This window comes from Thamnophis elegans, chromosome 2 (assembly GCF_009769535.1).
Source record: "Thamnophis elegans isolate rThaEle1 chromosome 2, rThaEle1.pri, whole genome shotgun sequence".
Classification (NCBI taxonomy): Eukaryota; Metazoa; Chordata; class Lepidosauria; order Squamata; family Colubridae; genus Thamnophis; species Thamnophis elegans.
This window is the reverse complement of record NC_045542.1, coordinates 153,401,690-153,420,240: the sequence shown is the minus strand read 5'-3', so window position 1 is coordinate 153,420,240 and position 18,551 is coordinate 153,401,690. Positions and strand designations below refer to the sequence as shown.

The window sequence follows — 18,551 nt, the reverse complement described above, 5'->3', positions numbered from 1 at the left end:
CACATGCCAGTTGGGAAGAGTTGTTTGTTGTTTATTAGTTTTGTATGCCGCCCACTCCGGAAGGACTCCGGGCGGCTCACAATAAACAGGGAAAGGGAAATAAATAAGACAATACAAAGAATTTAAAAATGCACAACATTCACAATTGAGGAGGGGCTGGATATTTCAACAGCCCCCAGCCTGTCGGAACAGCCAGGACTTGGTAACTTTACAGAAGGCCGGGAGGGTAGTAAGGGTCCAGATCTCCACGGGGAGCTCATTCCAGAGGGCCAGCGCAGCAACAGAGAAGGCTCTCCCCTGGCGGGTTGCCAGCTGGCCGATGGAACCTGGAGAAGGCCAAGCCTGTGAAATCGAATCGGTCTTTGGGAGGTAAATGGCAGGAGGCGGTCTCTCAGAGTCCAAATGTTAATCCTGTGACCATGGGGGCACTGCAATGTAAGTGTGAAAAGTGATCATAAGACACTTTTTTTCAGTGCCATTGTGACTTTGAATATTTACTTTGAACAGTGTTCCAATATTTAAGGGGCTGCCACCCCTTAAGCAGATGAGAGTCAACCTATTCTCCAAAGCATCTGAAGGTACAACAAAGAGCAATGGATGGAAACCAATCAGAGAGATAACCAACCTAGAACTAAGGAGAAATTTCCTGACAATTAGGAGAGGTGGTGGGCCAGTGGTTAGAATACAGCATCGCAGGCTAACTCTGCTGACTGCCAAAAGTTCAATTCTGACCGGCTCAAAGTTGATTCAGCCTTCCATCCTTCAATTCTGACCGGCTCAAAGTTGATTCAGCCTTCCATCCTTCTGAGGTGGGTAAAATGAGGACCCAGATGGCTGGGGGCAATATGCTGACTCTTAAACCACTGAAGATACTGTTGTAAATCACACTATAGAGCTGTATATAAGCCTAAGTGCTATTGCTATTAGAACACTTTACCAGTGGAAGGACTTGCCTCCAGAAGTTGTGAATTCTTCAACACTGGAGGTTTTTAAGAATATGTTGGATAACCATTTGTCCGTAATGGTATAGTGTCTCCTGCTTGAGAAGGGGGGGTTGGACTAGAAGACCTCCAAGGTCCCTTCCAACTCTGTTATTCTGTTACTAAATGAATGGTTGTAAGTAGAAGGCCCAGGGCTCAGTGGCTAAGATGCTGAGCTTGTCGATCAGGAAGGTTGGCGGTTGGGCGGTTCGAATCCCTAGCGCCCCGTAACGGAGTGAGCTCCCGTTACTTGTCCCAGCTTCTGCCAATCAAAAGCAGGTAAAAAATGCAAGTAGAAAAATAGGGACCACCTTTCATGGGAAGGTAACAGCGTTCCGCACCACCTTCAGTGTTTAGACATGCCGACCCCATGACCCCGGGGATGTCTTTGGACATTGCTGGCTCTTTGGCTTTGAAATGGAGATGAACACTGCCCCTTCGAGTCGGGAATGACTAGCACGTGTGTGCGAGGGGAAGCTTTACCTTACTGCATTTTAACAGCAGCTGTATCTCAGTAAGAAACTGAGATTTAGCACAAGTAAAGATAAAACCCACAGTAATTGTATTCTCTTTCTTGAAGTACTTAGGTTGGATTTTTTTTTGCAAGACTGTAATCAGTTTTTAGCCATTTATAGTGATTTTTGTTTGTTTGGGCTCTTTCTTTCAGAAATAAGACAGCTTAAAGTTTAGAAAGTTTATGACTATTGGTTTGAGGTATATGGGATTTTCAGAAACAGTTCTTCCTGAACAAACTGGATTAGCCATTAGACTAAGTACACTGAATTGCAGGGTTATATTGACAGACCTGCACATTTCATCTGGACATTTCCTAGTAAAAATAATTTGTCAATAATTTGCAGTTTGAAAGCATAGAAAAATAGGGATCACCTTTCGTGGGAAGGTAACAGCGTTCTGTGCCAAAAAAGCTAACTGAGGCACAGAATCAAAATCACGTGAAATATTAATACCGCTTTATAAAACCTTAGTAAAACCACACTTGGAATACTGCATCCAGTTTTGGTCATCACAATACAAAAAGAATTATGAGATTTTGGAAAAAGTGCAGAGAAGAGCAACTAAGATATGAAGAAGGGTTGCAGGAACTGGGTATGGGTAGTGTAGAGAAAAGAAGGACTAGAGGTGACATGATACCAGCATTTCAGTATTTGAGGGGCTGCCACAAAGAGGAGGGGATCAACTTATTTTCCAAAGCACCAGAAGGCAAAACGAGAAGCAATGGATGGAAACTAATCAAGCAGAGAAGCAACCTGGAATTAAGGAGAAGCATCCTAACAGTGAGGACAGTTAATCAGTGGAACAGCTTGCCTTCAGAAATTGTGGGTGTTTCATCACTGGAGGTTTTTGAGAAGAGATTGGACAGCCACTTGTCTGAAATTGTATAAGGTCCCTTGCTTGAGCAGGGGATTGGACTAGAAGACCTCCAGGGTCCCTTCCAGCTCTGTTCTGATTGATTGTTTGAACAATTGATGTATATGCCAATAGGAGAACATAGTAGTAAAAATGAGAAAAATGAGAAGGTGAGAAGGATAATAGCAATGCAGCCCTACTACTACTAGTTTCATCAGGCCAACACTTGATAAGGAGGTTGGGGTTTGGTTGTCCAATTATTGTTGTCCAGGAAAAAAGATAAAAGTGCAAATGGACACAATAGGCCTTTGCAAGACAAAGCTCTCCTCCATTTCTATCATTTAGCTTTACTACCACTAAATGTGCAAAAAGAAAACTCGGTAAATAATAATATCTTATGGTATTTCCAGCAAGCAAAAAAAAAAAAAAAAAGAGGGGCAGGGAGTTACCGCACACAGTTTTGAAAAATCTGCATTGGTCATCAACCTTGGATTAATTAAATGCAACACTTTGATCTCAGAAGCTCTCACTTTCCTCTATACAGAACATAATAGCAGAGTTGGAAGGGACCTTGGAGGTCTTCTAGTCCAACTCCTTGCTCAGGCAGGAAACCCTATACCATTTCAGACAAATGGTGATCCAATGTCTTCTTAAAAACTTCCAGTGTTGGAGCAATCAGTTCCACTGGTCAATTGTTCTAACTGTCAGGAAGTTTTCCCTTAGTTCTAGTTTGCTTCCCTCCTTGTTTAGTTTCCACTCATCCATTGCTTCTTGTCTTTTCTGGTGGTTTGTAGAATAAATTGACTCCCTCTTCTTTGTGGCAGCCTCTCAGAGATTGGAACAACTGCTATCATGTCTCCCTTAGTCCTTCTTTTCATTAAATTAGACATATCCAATTCCATCACCCGTTCTTCCTATGTTTTAGCCTCCAATCCTCTAATCCTCTTTATTGCTCTTTGCATTCTTTCTAGAGTCTCAACATCTTTTCTTATATTGTGGAGACCAAAACTGGATGCAGTATTCCAAGTGTGGCCCTACCAAGGCATTACAAAGTGGCATTAACACTTCACATGGTCTTGATTATATCCCTCTGTTAATGCAGCCTAGAACTGTGTTGGCTTTTTTGGCAGCTGCAGCACACTGCTGGCTCTTATTTAAGTGATTGTCCATTAGGACTCCAAGATCCCTCTCACAGTTACTACTAGCAAGCCAGGTACACCTATACTATATCTGTTTTTCCTTGTGGTATTTTTCAATGCTAAGATAGGTAGGTAAGCCACACAAGGTAGGTAGGTAGGTGGAGTCATTGCAGCTCATCCTTTCACAGATAAGCACCAAATACCCTCATAAATAACATGTGAATTCTGGTGATTGTCTGCATTTTAACAGCAGTATTTGTGGTGCGTTTGTATGTCTTTTTGTGCAAAAATAGCCAAAGGACAGATAGAACATTGCAATGCAAACTCTACTATCTTTTCAACATGTGTGTACAGAATATATGAATGTAGCAAAGGGATGGGTTTTGCATTGGTGCTCTGTCTTCTTTCTGATTTGATGCTTTCTCCTTTCCTACTGTATCAGTCCCATAGATCCCACCACAAATTGGATTACAAAAGTATCAAATGTGTCTACATTTTTATGGAGAATAGGATTGAACAGAAGGAATTATGATGACTAATTTGGAACCAATGATTTAGCAACAATTTGAGATGTAATCATTAGCTGGAGTCACAGAATAACAGAGATGGAAAGGACCTTAGAGATCTTCTAGCCCAGCTTTGCCCCAACCTTTCTAGGTTGGCAGTGCAGCATGGGAAGAGGGGGAGGAAGAAGGGATGGTTTTCTGTGAAGGGGTAGGAGTGTGCACAGCTTCATTTCTATGGCCGTGAATGGGGCTGTGTATGCCAGCCAGCCACTCATGTGGCCCAGTTGTGAATAGAAATAGAATGGAATGGAATGGAATAGAATTCTGTATTGGCCAAGTGTGATTGGAGAGGAGACACAAGGAATTTGTCTTTGGTGCATATGCTCTCAGTGTACGTAAAATAATAAAATACATTCATCAAGAATGAAAAAAATACAACACTTAGTGATAGTCATGGGTTACAAATAAGCTATCAAATCGTACTAGGAAACAAATAAAAACAATATAAATTGAAAGATACAAGCAACGTGGCTATAGCCAAGGTGGCGCAGTGGTTAGGGTGCAGTACTGCAGGCCACTTCAGCTGACTGTTATCTGCAGTTCAGCGGTTCTAATCTCACCGGCTCAAGGTTGACTCAGCCTTCCATCCTTCCGAGGTGGGTGAAATGAGGACCCAGACTGTGGGGGCGATATGCTGACTCTGTAAACCGCTTAGAGAGGCTGAAAGCCCTATAAAGCAGTATATAAGTCTAACTGCTATTGCTATTGCTATAGTCATAAATGGGGAGAAATAGATACTAGGAAGGAAGAGAAGAATAACAGTAATGCATTCTTAGTAAATTATTGACAGTGTTGTGAAAATCAGTTGTTAAGCAGAGTGATAAAACTGTCAGGAAAAAACTGTCCTTGTGTCTAGTTGTTCTGATGTGCAGTGCCCTATAGCATCGTTATGAGGACAGAAGTTCAAACAATTTAAGTGCGGGATGTGACGGGACTGTAGATATTTTCACGCCCAGTACTGGGTTGTGACCTACAGGTTGGGGAACCCCTGTTCTAGACCAACCCCCTGCTCAAGCAGGAGACTCCATAGTATACCATTTCAGACAAATGGTTGTCCAAGCTCTTCACACTTAATGTTGCCATGAAACTCCGTGTTTCTCATTGTTTTGAAGGACCAGTTCAGACCATGTATGTCTTTCATGCTTTTGTTTGCACTGCCTATCCCCAGGCAATCTTGAGATCAATTATCCTGAGTCTAAATCAATTAGACTTCATATTGCGCTCATAGTCCATGCAGATAAAGAACTGTAAGCCTTTAATAAATCATGTTTGATTGTCACATGCCAAAAAATTGCTATTTGTAGTTTGGCTTGATAAATAGTAGAAGACTAGAAGAGCAAACAAGGAGGGGTGTGTGTGTTGGTGGATAAGAACCATGCGCTTGGGCTCCAAACTAGATCCATTACTTAGCAATAGCAGAGACCTGATACACTGCAGTAATCCTCTGGCATAATTCAGATTATGAAACTTTCCTTTATGATATTAAATCGGGGGATTTCCCAGATGACCTTTCCTCTTTCCCTGCCTCCATGATCCAGATTTCCCCAATTTCTTTTGCCAAACCATGGGAATTCCTGTCCACCTGCAGACCAAGGACTTCTGGCCTCACCCACCCGACTCTTGAATTGCTTAATAGACTGTGTTATTTCCCAAAACTCAGCTGCTTTCTCAGGGTGGGGCTAGCCAACAACACGTTTGGAGGGAGGAAAATCAACATTTCATAAGCAGCTGCCCTGCATCACTGCTGTCAGTATCAAAGTAGCAGCAGAGAAACTGAAAGGCAGACGGAGAAAGAGAGGCAGGAATGCAGAAGGTTCATCCACTCATTTACATCGCCATTGTCCTTGTGGCACTTGGCACAGGTAAGCTAAAAGATTCAAGAAACACCTGATGATTTTCCTCCAGGTGCCCAGAGCAAGAATGTGCTTGAAGGAAGCTATTGGCTCTTGAAGCCTGAAACTTCTCAGACTTTTGTCCTGCTGGCAATGATGCCACAAGGGTTTAGGAGAAGGGTTGTCACATGAAAATAATGAAGTTTTAAAAGTTTTGTTTTTCCAGTTCCCCTGTTGGAACTCTTTGCTGGTCAATATTTGCTGCTTTCTCCTACTCTCCAGTCTTTGCTCCCTGTATTTTGCATAACTGCTTTTTTGACATCTTCTAAATAAAGGATCGATTGTCTATTTAACTTTAGCACGATTGCTATCCTAAAAAATAATAATCACGAAGTTAGAATAATGAAATGTCAGAGAGATGTTTCTATGAATTCAATAAAATTTGGGTGGATTCAAAATTTATCTCAATAGCAAGAGACCACTATATGGTTACATTTTATGTAACATTTTATGCATGGTAAATTTGTGTGTGTAAACTGTGACTTTGTACTTTCTGTGTTTTGTTACTTTCTATGTTTTTTTCTCCATGCATCTTGCATTCATCATGTTAAACATAGTTCAATAAAAATTATTTCTAGCTGCTTTTTGACATGCAAAAATATTTGGGTGGATGACTTATAATGGTTTTTCAATAAGGGGCCATTTTTAAGGAACAACATTCAGTGATGATAATGTGGTAGCCTACAGGCAACCTTATTTGACAACTGTGCTTTATAGGCAATGCTTATGAAAAACAATCAAGAGATTGTCTCATAGAATCTTTGGCACTTGACATCTAAGAGACGAGAAAGCTTTCAAAATGAATTTTGGGTTTTGAAATCAAAACCATTTCCTTTCCCTTCTGAACTGCACATTTGAAAAGCCACAAATGGGCAAAGATCTGTTTCAAAATCTGTTCAAATGCCTTGGATGTGTTTCAAAATCATTTAGGTGTCAAAATTGTGGACACAGTGTATCTTTCTGTTTATGAATCCTTTACACAGGCTTTTATATTTGAGGCATAAACAAAAGGTTTCATATTTATTCTTACAAGGAAGTTTTCAGCATACTGTAAGGCATTTGTCATTCATTAAGCATGGTGTGATCTCCCCCCCCCCCCCCCGTTTCCCAGTGTATGAAAAGCTATACAGTAGGGGCAAAAGCTTAGATTTCAATTATTTAATTAATCTTAGTTGTTTGATTAATTTATACAGCTGCCTATCTCAAACAGATGATTCTGGGCGGCTAGCAACCTTTAGAAACAAAATAACAACCATTTATAGTCCTTCTTAAAAATAATTGCACTGGAAAAGCATAATGTCAGAAAAAGATGTTTATAGGTCTAGCTCTTTCCCTGACTTATGGGAAGATTTATTTGCTTATAAACTTCTCTTTCTGACGTTACGTTTTATCCAGTGCAATTATTTTTAAGAAATACTATAACGGTTGTTATTTTGTTTTTAAAGATTGCTAGCCACCCAGAATCATGTGTTTGAAATGGGCAGCTATATAAATTAGATGAGCAAATAAGATTAATGAAATAAATGAAATGATAGCCTTTGCCTTTATATAGTTTTTCATACACTGGAAAAAGGGAAAAACGCAAGAACCATGCTTTATAAGTGGAAATGACTTATAGTGTGCTGAAAACCTCCTTGTAACAATAAATATGAAACTTATTGAGTATGCATCAAATATATATACCTGTGTAAATGACACATGAACAAAAAGACATACTGCATCCACAATTTTAATACCTAAATGTTTGTGCATTTGCTACTGCATTTTAATAGAGATGCGGTGGCTCAGTGGCTAATATGCTGAGCTTATCAATCAGAAAAGTCGGCAGTTCAGCTGTTCGAATCCCTAGCACCACGTAACAGGGTGAGCTCCTGTTACTTGTCCCAGCTTCTGCCAATCGAAAGCAGGTAAAAAATGCAAGTAGAAAAATAGGGACCACCTTTCATGGGAAGGTAACAGCGTTCCGCACCACCTTCAGTGTTTAGACATGCCGACCCCATGACCCCGGGGATGTCTTTGGACATTGCTGGCTCTTTGGCTTTGAAATGGAGATGAACACTGCCCCTTCGAGTCAGGAATGACTAGCACAGGTGTGCGAGGGGAAGCTTTACCTTACTGCATTTTAACAGCAGCTGATACATGGCTAAGCATATCTCAGTAAGAATTAAACTGAGATTTAGCACAAGTAAAGATAAAACCCACAGTAATTGTATTCTCTTTCTTGAAGTACTTAGGTTGGATTTTTTTTTTTGCAAGACTGTAATCAGTTTTTAGGCCATTTATAGTGATTTTTGTTTGTTTGGGCTCTTTCTTTCAGAAATAAGACAGCTTAACGTTTAGAAAGTTTATGATTATTGGTTTGAGGTATATATGGGACTTTCAGAAACAGTCCTTCCTGAACAAACTGGATTAGCCATTAGACTAAGTACACTGAATTGCAGGGTTATATTGACAGACCTGCACCTTTCATCTGGACATTTCCTAGTAAAAATAATTTGTCAATATTACCCCATCCCTTTCTACAAATGTTTGTGCACCCTTGCATACTTACAAAAGATAAATCAATTGTCTCTCAAGGGCGTGTAATCTCTAGTTTACCAAATATTGTCGGGTTTCATTTCCCAGCAGGGAAAGTCAACTATACCCAAAAGGCCAGATGACAGCATTTCTCAGTCCTGGCAGTCTCAAGACGTGTGGACTTCAATTCCCAGAATTCCCTAGTCAGCATGGGGCATTGTGGGAGTTGAAGTCTACCCATGTTGAAGCTGCCAAGGTTAAAAAAAATGCTGCTCTACAACGATATCATTGCTCATGAAGGACCCCTCCCCATAATGCATTTTAGTAACAGCCTGCACTCTCTATTACACACATTGTGACAGGCAGGGGCACCACAGCAGCCATCTTGACTTTTTTGACCCTGTGCCCCATGTTTTGTTTCTAAGGTCAAGTGCAAAGATTGGATCTGGCCCTTTCCTTGCACTCTTGCAATCTCCAGCAGACATTTGTGATTTTTAGACAGCCGGTGAGAAGGGAGGAAATCTTTCCTCATGGAGAACAGGCAGTCCTCGACTAACAGCAGTTCATTTAGTAACTGTTCAAACGACACTGAAAGAAGTGGCTTGTGACCATTTTTCACACTTATGACGGTTGCTGTATTGCCATAGTCAAATGATCAAAGTTCAGACACCTGGCCACTGCCTCATATTTATGACCGTCGCAGTGTCCCAGGGTCTGCAATCAACTTTTGTGACTTTCTGACATGCGAAGTCAATGCGGGAGCCAGATTCACTTAATAGCCATATTAATAATTTAACAACTGCAGTGAGTAACAACTATGGCAAGGAAGGTCATAAGATGGGGCAAAACTCACTTAACACTTAGCAACAGAAATTTTGGGCTGAATTGTGGTCGTAAGTCAAGGACTAAAGGAAAAGGGTGACCCCTGATGCATTTTTCAGACTGTAAGTTTATAAAACAAGACTAATTTCAGATTTGGGAAGTGGTTTGGGGGGGGGTGTCAAACTGAACCCACCCTTCCCCAATACAGCTCCATGCGAAGGAAGAGGGAGACCAATTCCCAGCTTCCCAAAACGGTGGGACTCCGGATAGCCTTAGCCCTGCCTCTGCCTGAGGTAAAATAGCCCTCCATTCATATCCCCCCCTTTTTTAAATGGGGAACTCGTATTAAGGCAAGATTGTTTCAGAGCTTGACCTAAAGGGCAAAAGAAAGGGCAAAGTGGTTTATTTAATCAAGATATCAATTTTAACTTTTGGTTTTAATTTATTTGGCTTTTAATGTAGATGTATTTTTTAGGCCTGAAAGATGGGCGGCCAATAAATGTTATAAATGTTATAAATGTTATAAATGTTATAAATGTTATAAATGTTATAAATGTTATAAATGTTATAAATGTTATAAATGTTATAAATGTTATAAATGTTATAAATGTTATAAATGTTATAAATGTTATAAATGTTATAAATGTTATAAATGTTATAAATGTTATAAATGTTATAAATGTTATAAATGTTATAAATGTTATAAATGTTTGTTATAAATGTTTGTTATAAATGTTATAAATGTTATAAATGTTATAAATGTTATGTTACACACACACACATACACACACACACACACACACTACCTGTAAGCCACCCAGAGTTACTTATGGTAAGGTGGGTGGTCAATAAATGTTATAATAAATAAAGAGGGAGGGAGGGAGGGAGGGAGGGAGGGAGGGAGGGAGGGAGAGAGAGAGAGAGAGAGAGAGAGAGAGAGAGAGAGAGAGAGAGAGAGAGAGAGTATAGCAGTGGTGGGGTTCAATATTTTTTAGAACCTCTTCTGCAGGTGTGGCCTGCTTTGTGGGAGTGGCTTGCCAGACATGTGACTGGGTGGGCGTGGCCAACTTGTAAAATGTGGTGCAACTCACTTAACAACGCTCTTGCTTAGCAACCAAAATGTTGGCTCAGGAACTCTGGCATTGAAGTTTGCAAGTCTTAAAGCTGTCAAGTTACAAGACCCTTGCACCCCTAACCCTTTAGAAAAAAATACCCCAGGGTTGTTCAAACTTGACAGCTTTAAGACTTGTGGACTTCAACTCCCAGAATTCATCCTCTCGCTCTTCATCTTGATGATGTGTGTGGACGGGCGGGGGAGGGAGCTGGAACCGGTTCTAAACGGCACTGTAGATTTGTGGAACCTCTAGAGGTTGGAACTGGCAGGAACCCACTCCTGCTGTGTGTAGGTAGGCCTTAGTACTGCCATTGTCTGAGGTAAATTGGCCCTCCTTTCATATCCCCCTTTTTAATGGGGAACTTGTCTTAAGGCAAGATTGTTTCAGAGCTTGACCTAAAAAAAAAAGAAGGACAAAGGAAAGGGCAAAGGGGTTTATTTAATCAAGATGTCAATAATTTTTAATTTTGGTTTTAATTTATTTGGGTTTTAATGTAGATGTATTTTTAAGGCCTGGAAGCTTCCCAGAGTTATTTATGGCAAGATGGGCGGTAAATAAATAGATAGATAGATAGATAGATAGATAGATAGATAGATAGATAGATAGATAGATAGATAGATAGATAATAGAAAACTCACTTAACAACACTGCCACTTAGTTTTGGTCTCAGTTGTAGTCAGGGACTGCCAATACATAACACCACAGCCCCTGGATCCTGAGTAATTCTTTACTCAACCCTGAAATTAGCTTTGCCTTTCAAAATGAGCTCTGAGCCTTTTTTACCTCAGGTAAACATACTCAGCTCCCAGGGGTTTCCAAACAATGAAAATAATGTGAAAATCCTCTCCTATGGTGGATCGTTGCAATGGGGGAGGGCAAGACAAGAGTCCGTGGCCTAGATCCTATGTCCCCCAGAGGGGTAAAAAAAGTCAAGATGGCAGCCACAGACAAACTATCAAACTCTACCCTTTTTACAACGCAAGCAAAAACACCTAAAAAACGGTGGAGCGGAATTGAGGCTGCCACCCTGACTTGCTGCCTACACATTTAAGGGAATCTAAAGGAAAGTATCTCCTCTATAAAAGCAATCCTCACTTAACGACCATCTGAAGTTACAAAGGATCTCCCCAGAACTATTTAGGACCCAGTTCTGGAGTTCCGACAGTTGCAGCCCTAAACAATCACACAACAACTTGGCAACCGGCTCTCATATGGTCATTGGCAGCTTCCTGTGGTGATGTGACTGCAGTTTTTGACATATTTTTTTTGCCTGTTTACGGCATTTACTTCCCATTTCCAGCAAAAAATAGCCATTGAAAATAGGTTTGCTTAGTGACTATGGCATACACTTAACAACATCACCAGAAAGGTTGTAAAATCTGGCATGGTTAAGTGGTGACCCACCACACCTTACAACTGTAATTCCAGGCTCACTTTCAGTCACAAGTTGAGTGCTACCTGTACACATTGATTTGAAAACATTTACATGGTGGCTGCATCCACACAACACACTGAGGTTATGGGGAATATTTCCCCCCCTTTCACCAAATTACTGGATCAAAGCCCTGCCCTTTGCACATAATAAGTAGGCTTCAAATATGTTGTTGCATCGCCATCTTGACTTTATTGGCCTCCTCGGGTGTCCCAATGTATGGCTTATCATTGCATTTAGCTAGAATTTAACGTTAGCTTGTTGTTGACTTCATATTCTGATTCCTGGGAACGGAAAACAGTTTCTGTCCCTCTGACTCAAATACTAAAGATTCAAGGGCACAGTTGTTTGATAAGCTAGGTTTATTACAGATACTTGGAAATCTGTCGTTAAAGTGGAAAGCCAGCAATTACCAACTAGGTGCCTGAAGCCATTTATATAGCATTCCTGAGGTTTCCAAAAGGAAGGAAGCTTTTTTAAAAATCTTATCTGCCTGCCTGCCTGCCTGCCTGCCTGCCTGCCTGCCTGCCTGCCTGCCTGCCTGCCTGCCTGCCTGCCTGCCTGCCTGCCTGCCTGCCTGCCTGCCTGCCTGCCTGCCTACCTACCTACCTACCTACCTACCTACCTACCTACCTACCTACCTATCTATCTATCTATCTATCTATCTATCTATCTATCTATCTATCTATCTATCTATCTATCATCTATCTATCTCTAAAGTCCATTCGCCTTTTGAAAAAGCACCTTTGAGTTTGAGACTATTAGAACGTTAACAGCTTAACAGCTTCAGTGATTCGTTTAACAAGAAAGAAATGGGACAAAACTCACCTATACAACTTACTTAACAACTGTCTCGCTTAACAAACAAAAATTTGGGGCTCAGTTGTGGTAAAAAGTGAAGGATTACCTGTATAGACTCTGGCCTGAAGCCAGAATGGGAGACTTTGGGGCCAGTCCTTTCTCCCAGTGCTAAGGCAAATACGGTAAACTGTTACGGTAAACTAAGGTAAAGGTAACTAAGGTAACTATTACGGTAAACTAAGGTAAACTTCTGAAAAATATTGCCAAGAAAACTGCATGGGCTTTTTCATGTAGTTCCTTGGAGTCAAGATTGACTTGCAGTCAGCAAGACCAAAATTAAAAATCATGTAGCCTATAGGTTGGCTACTCAGGATTTAGAATAGTGTTTGTCAACCTGTCAGCTTTCACTTCAGTTGATACATCTTAAATTAAATACTGCATCCAGTTTTGGTCACCACATTACAAAAAAGATGTTGAGACATTGAGTAACTAAGGTGATTAAGGGCCTGGAGACAAAAAAAAAAATTTGAAAAACAGCTGCAAGAACTGGGCATGGCCAGTCTAGAGAAAAGAAGGATTAGTGGGGACATGATAGCAGCATTCCAGTATATGAGAGGCTGCCTCAAAGAGGGGGGAGTCAAATTATTTTCCAAAGCACCAGAGGGCAGGACAAGAAACAATGAATGGAAACTAATCAATGAGAGAAGCAACCTGAACTAAGATGAAACTTCCTAACAGTGAGGACAATTAACTAGTCAAACAGCTTGCCTTCAGATGTTGTAGGTGCTCCATCACTGGAGGTTTTGAAGAAGAGACTGGACAGTCACTTCTCTGAAATAGTATAAGGTCTCCAAACTACTACTGGAAAAATAGTTTCTCTTTCTTCCTGGGACTCAATCTCAACTTGTTTCAATTCACCCAGTGTTACTCTGCAAGACTTTTATGAAACATCCCACAGAATCTTTTCATCACTACTTTGAGATGACTAGTTAGATGATATTAGCATACAGGGAGTCCCCAGTTTAACAACCATAATTGGCATGAGAATTTCCATTGTTGCTAAGTAAGCCAATTGTTAAGTGAGTTGTGCCTAATTGGCCACATTTCTTTGCATGGTTGTTAAGTGACTCACTGGTTGTTAAGTCAACTATACGGTTGTTAAGTGAATCTTGCTTCTCCCATTGACTTGCTTGTCAGAACCCAGATGAAAAAGTAACAAATGGTGATCATGTGACCCCAGGATATACAACCATTACGTGCCCATTGCCAAGTTCCTGAATTTTGCTGGAAGCTAATGAAAGAGAGAAGCAAACTAAAACTAAGGAGAAATTCCCTAAGGTCCCTTCCAACTCTGTTATTCTGTGCTGTTCTGTTCTTATGGATACTCCCCTCCTCCATCTGTTGTTAGCTCCTCCTTCTCCCCAGTTTGGAATTCTAATCCTATGCAGAATTCCCATTCAATCCTGTCTGCCTTTAGAACCTATATTTGACCCAAGCTAACCAAGGACAGAACCAATGTAGAAATAAACATGACCAGGCCAACCCTTTCTTAGTTTGTCTTGACGTTACTTCTATTGTGAAATCGCATCCCTTGTGTGTTGTTCTCCAATATTGGAATTCCCCTTTTTGAAATCCTCCTCCCTTGATACAAATGGTGCTTAGGGGTGGTCTATTCTGATAAAGGCTCACCTCTCTCTTATTTCTGCGTCTCTTAGGTTTTCCTCTTATAGTTACTCCAAACTCAATTGGACGCATTTGTACCATACATGCCCCTTGCCATCCAGATTTTAACTGTGAAGGGGAAGTAATACGGGTCCAGCCCCAATAATGGGGGGCTCCACAATCCAAAACTAGAGGTGGTTCTCCCCCCTTTTGTCGGGCTTTTGTACACATTCCCTTTCGCATTAGATATCCCACATACGGGCATACATCTGGGTTGGAAAAACCTCGAGACTGACAGGTGATTTTGGCAATCTTATCAAACAGGTCAGGGAGTTTGCAAGGGTGTGGTAGAACTCCATTCCAACAGTTCGGAGAAAACACAATGGGGGTTGTCTCCTCCCCTTCCCTGGATCCGACATCATAAGATCGTACAATATGAGGTCTATCCTCTGGGTTACTCCATAATCCTAAGTTGCCCACATAAACAAAGTTACATTTGCTCCCAACACTGTATAAGCATATCTCTAACATAGCAATAGACCAAACGAGCTGTATACCTCCGTGCATCCTGGTCGCACACGTCTTGATTTCTCCGATCCTGTAATGCAAGCAGAACTGTAGGGGTTAATTTAAGAGTGTAGGATGGAGGGCCAGATCCAGTGATTAGATAGGGTTCCAACGCGTCTTCTATAAGAACTATATCACACTTAATGTTACAATAACTGTGCTGGACACAATCAATACAGTGGGCACAACAACAACATCCACACCTACAAGTACAAAACCAGCACATATAGGTAGTAAAAAATGATAAAAGCCAAAAGTAATTTAAGTCTAGTATGCAGGTCCAATTGCGTAATTTGGAATCCAAATTCTACAAAAACCTGCCAAACCTAAAAAGCCTCTCAATTGCCTCCTATCAGTTGGCCTCGCCAGATTAAGCACCGCCCGCTTTCTCTCCAGGCCTAGTGCTCTTTGCCCTTGCATTATATCATAACCTAAATAACGGACTTGTTGCTGGACTAACTGAGCCTTACTCCTGGACACTCGATATCCGCAGTCTAACAACAAACACAACATACGTCGTGTATTTTCCCAACAACCATCCCGTGACTGTCCAGTGACCAACACATCATCCACATATTGAAAAATCGAATCTCCCTGTTGGAAGGGGACAAAGTATTGTAAATCTTTGGCCAACGCGGTTCCAAAGAGAGTTGGGGAATTTTTAAACCCCTGAGGTAACCTGGTCCAGGTATATTGGCTCCTTGTTCCAGTATACGGATTTTCCCATTCAAAAGCAAACAAAGGCTGACTAACAGGATGAATAGGTATAGTAAAGAAGGCATCCTTTAAATCAATCACTGAAAACCATGTAGCATTAGGTGGGATGAGACTGAGAAGAGTATATGGATTAGACACAGACGGGTGAATTGTGACTGTCCTGTCATTAACCACGCGCAAATCTTGCACTGGTCTAAAGGACCCGTCTGGTTTTAGGATAGGCAAAATTGGAGTGTTCCATGGGGATTGAATAGGAACCAAAACTCCAGCTTCTAAGTATGTTAGAATACAGTCGTAAATAGACAGGATGGCTTCCCTCCAATAAGGTCGTTGCCCAATGTGGACAGGAGTTGCCAGGGGCTTTAATTCTACAATAATAGGGGGGTGATGTGCTGCAAACCCCGGAGGGTTATCCTCAGCCCATAGCCCTGGTACATCAAATTCCCTCCATATGTCCATACATTCTTCCTCAGATGTCCTAACCACCATCAACCTCCACATTTCATCAGGCCGGTGGCTAACAGTGAGATACTGCTTTCCCTCATCAAAGGAAATAGTAGCTCCTAACTTACTTAACAAATCCCTTCCTAACAATGGGACAGGACATTCAGGTATATACAGGAACTCATGTTGAATTTCGGAGCCCTTGAAAGTACAGGTGACTGGTTTCAAGACTTGACGTCCTACAACTTGTCCAGACACTCCTTGTACTTGAATTTGGTATGGACCAGGGGTAGTTATTGGATTATTTATCACTGATCGTCCAGCCCCTGTGTCCACTAAAAAGGTAGTCTGTTGACCCCCAATATTCATAGTAACCATTGGCTCAGGGGGAGTCTGCTCCAAGCCAGGTCCCCGTCAATCTGACCAACCAATTCCTGCCAATCCAATGCCCTCTACTCCTGCATTTACTTGAGTGTTAAAACCTCTTCCTCCCGGACTCTGAGCCGGTTGTGACCCCCATCCACGACCTGGATGTCTGGGTGTCCCCCCTCGGCTCATCATCCCTCGCCCAGGCATCCCTCGGCTCATCATCCCTCGCCCAGGCATCCCACGACCCCTAAACACTCCACGTCCCCTAAGGGTCAACCTGTTTGGACACTCTCTCTGCCAATGACCTTCAGACCCACAATGGGCACATTGATTTGGACCCAAGTCTGTCCTTCCCCCCTGTAATGCCAATGCCAACAACTCCGTCTTCTTATGCATACGATCATCTTTGTCCTTTTTCTCAACCTTATCCCTATTAACATACACTTTTCTAGCCACCTCTACCAACTCAGTTGTATTCTTTCCTAACGCTCCCTCTAACCTTTGCAATTTCTTACGAATGTCCAATGCACTTTGCGCAATAAATCTCTCATTCAACATCCTTACATTCTCTGGAGCCCTCGGGTCCATTTGAGTATATAATTCATAAGCCTCAATCAACCTCTGAAGGAATGCCTCTGGACTCTCATCCGCTCCTTGCATAACCAATGAAGGCTTAGACAAATTCACAGGGGGTTTTCCTGCCTTCTTGAGAGCTGCCACTATCAGGGTTTGATATGTTTGTATCTTTGCCATGTCACCTGCTACCTTAGGATCCCATCCAGGATCCCGTTCCGGTGCCTCTTCCAAAAGTTTCTGAACTCTGTCTGCTTCTGTATGATAACATTCTCTAAAAACTTCTCGCATCCCTGCCTTACATTTCTCTCTTTCTTCCGCTGTTAACAACGTAGTTAACAGTTGTTGTATATCTCGCCAATTGGGGTTATGGCTATGCATAATGGTTTGAAACAGATCCGTCATTTCCGTGGGCTTAACGGACAGCGGACCAAAATGCTGCCGCCAATTCAATAAATCCGTAGTTGAGAAGGGGATATATTGAAAACAATGGCGGTATTCAAGATCTCCCTGGGCGTTGACGCCCACCTGTTGTTCCGATACTCTTAATGGAAAAAGTCCTTCCTTTTCTTCTAATAACGTGCTTTCCTCTCTCTCGGCTTTCGCCCTTTCCATTCCTAATCGTCTAGTTACTGCCCCTTCTCTTCTAAGTCCCGTAGCCCCTGAACCACCATCCTTGGGCTCCTTTCTCACTGTCCCTCCTGCTGCCTGATAATCTCCTGCCCCCACAGCACTTTCCAGATCCTTATTTCCACCGTCCGCAACAGCAGCACCCATTGCCTGGGGCACAGGAATGCCTACAGCCCCCTGCAGTGGCGGAGGTGCCGATGCATAGGGAGGGGGAGGTCTGAAGAGTTCCTCTTCGTCTTGGGCAAAAATCCTTTTCTTCTCTGACTCTTTTATCTCTGAAGCAGCTACATTTTTGACACGTCTCGACGCTAACCTCAACTTCCCCTTTTCCTTCGGTCTAACCACACACAGGCGAACCATTTCGGCTTGACATTGTAATAATTCATCAGCTTGCCCTGCTACAGCATCTCCCCACTGATCTATATATGGAAACTGATTGGGATAGCGTTCTTCGTTTGCAGCAATTAACGAAGTTAAATCATCTATAATTTGGTTTCTAAACGTTCCTCCCATTGGCCATCCTACCCCCATATGTGGCCATTGGTTCTGACACAAGTAAATAAGCCTATCCTTGGTCAATTTTGGATAAGGGACTCTATAATCAGTGTGGTTAAAATAAGAATCAAATCCTTTTATCATGCAATCCAGCGGTGTGCTGGGTATGCTGCTTCCCCCACCCATCCTAACACACTACCAGCGACCTGAGGCCCCAGAAGCCGGAACTCAATGGCCACCTGCAGGAACTGCGCTGGTTTAACCACCCACACAACTTAACTGGACTTCGTTAGGACAGCCGTCCCGAGTCCGAGGAAGTGATCAGGTTCCTCCTTCTATCTTCAAACGAGATAGGTACAATACTTTTACCAAAATACTCGCCTGAGACGTCTTCTCCCCAAGGATCCTGGCCAGGAAACACCACAGCTCTTTTCCTAAGTTTGCAGGGTTCTTGGACTCACA

At 41.9% G+C, this 18,551-nt stretch overlaps 1 protein-coding gene across 1 annotated transcript in view; it reads left to right on the top strand.

Annotated features, from left to right (window-relative positions):
- LOC116524095 overlaps positions 1-18,551 on the top strand; it is a 116,184-nt gene that overhangs the window by 66,189 nt on the left and 31,444 nt on the right. The window contains exon 19 of the mRNA XM_032239179.1: positions 5,834-5,915. Within this exon, the coding sequence (XP_032095070.1) occupies positions 5,834-5,915 (82 nt within the window). The remainder of the gene's footprint in view (positions 1-5,833; positions 5,916-18,551) is intronic.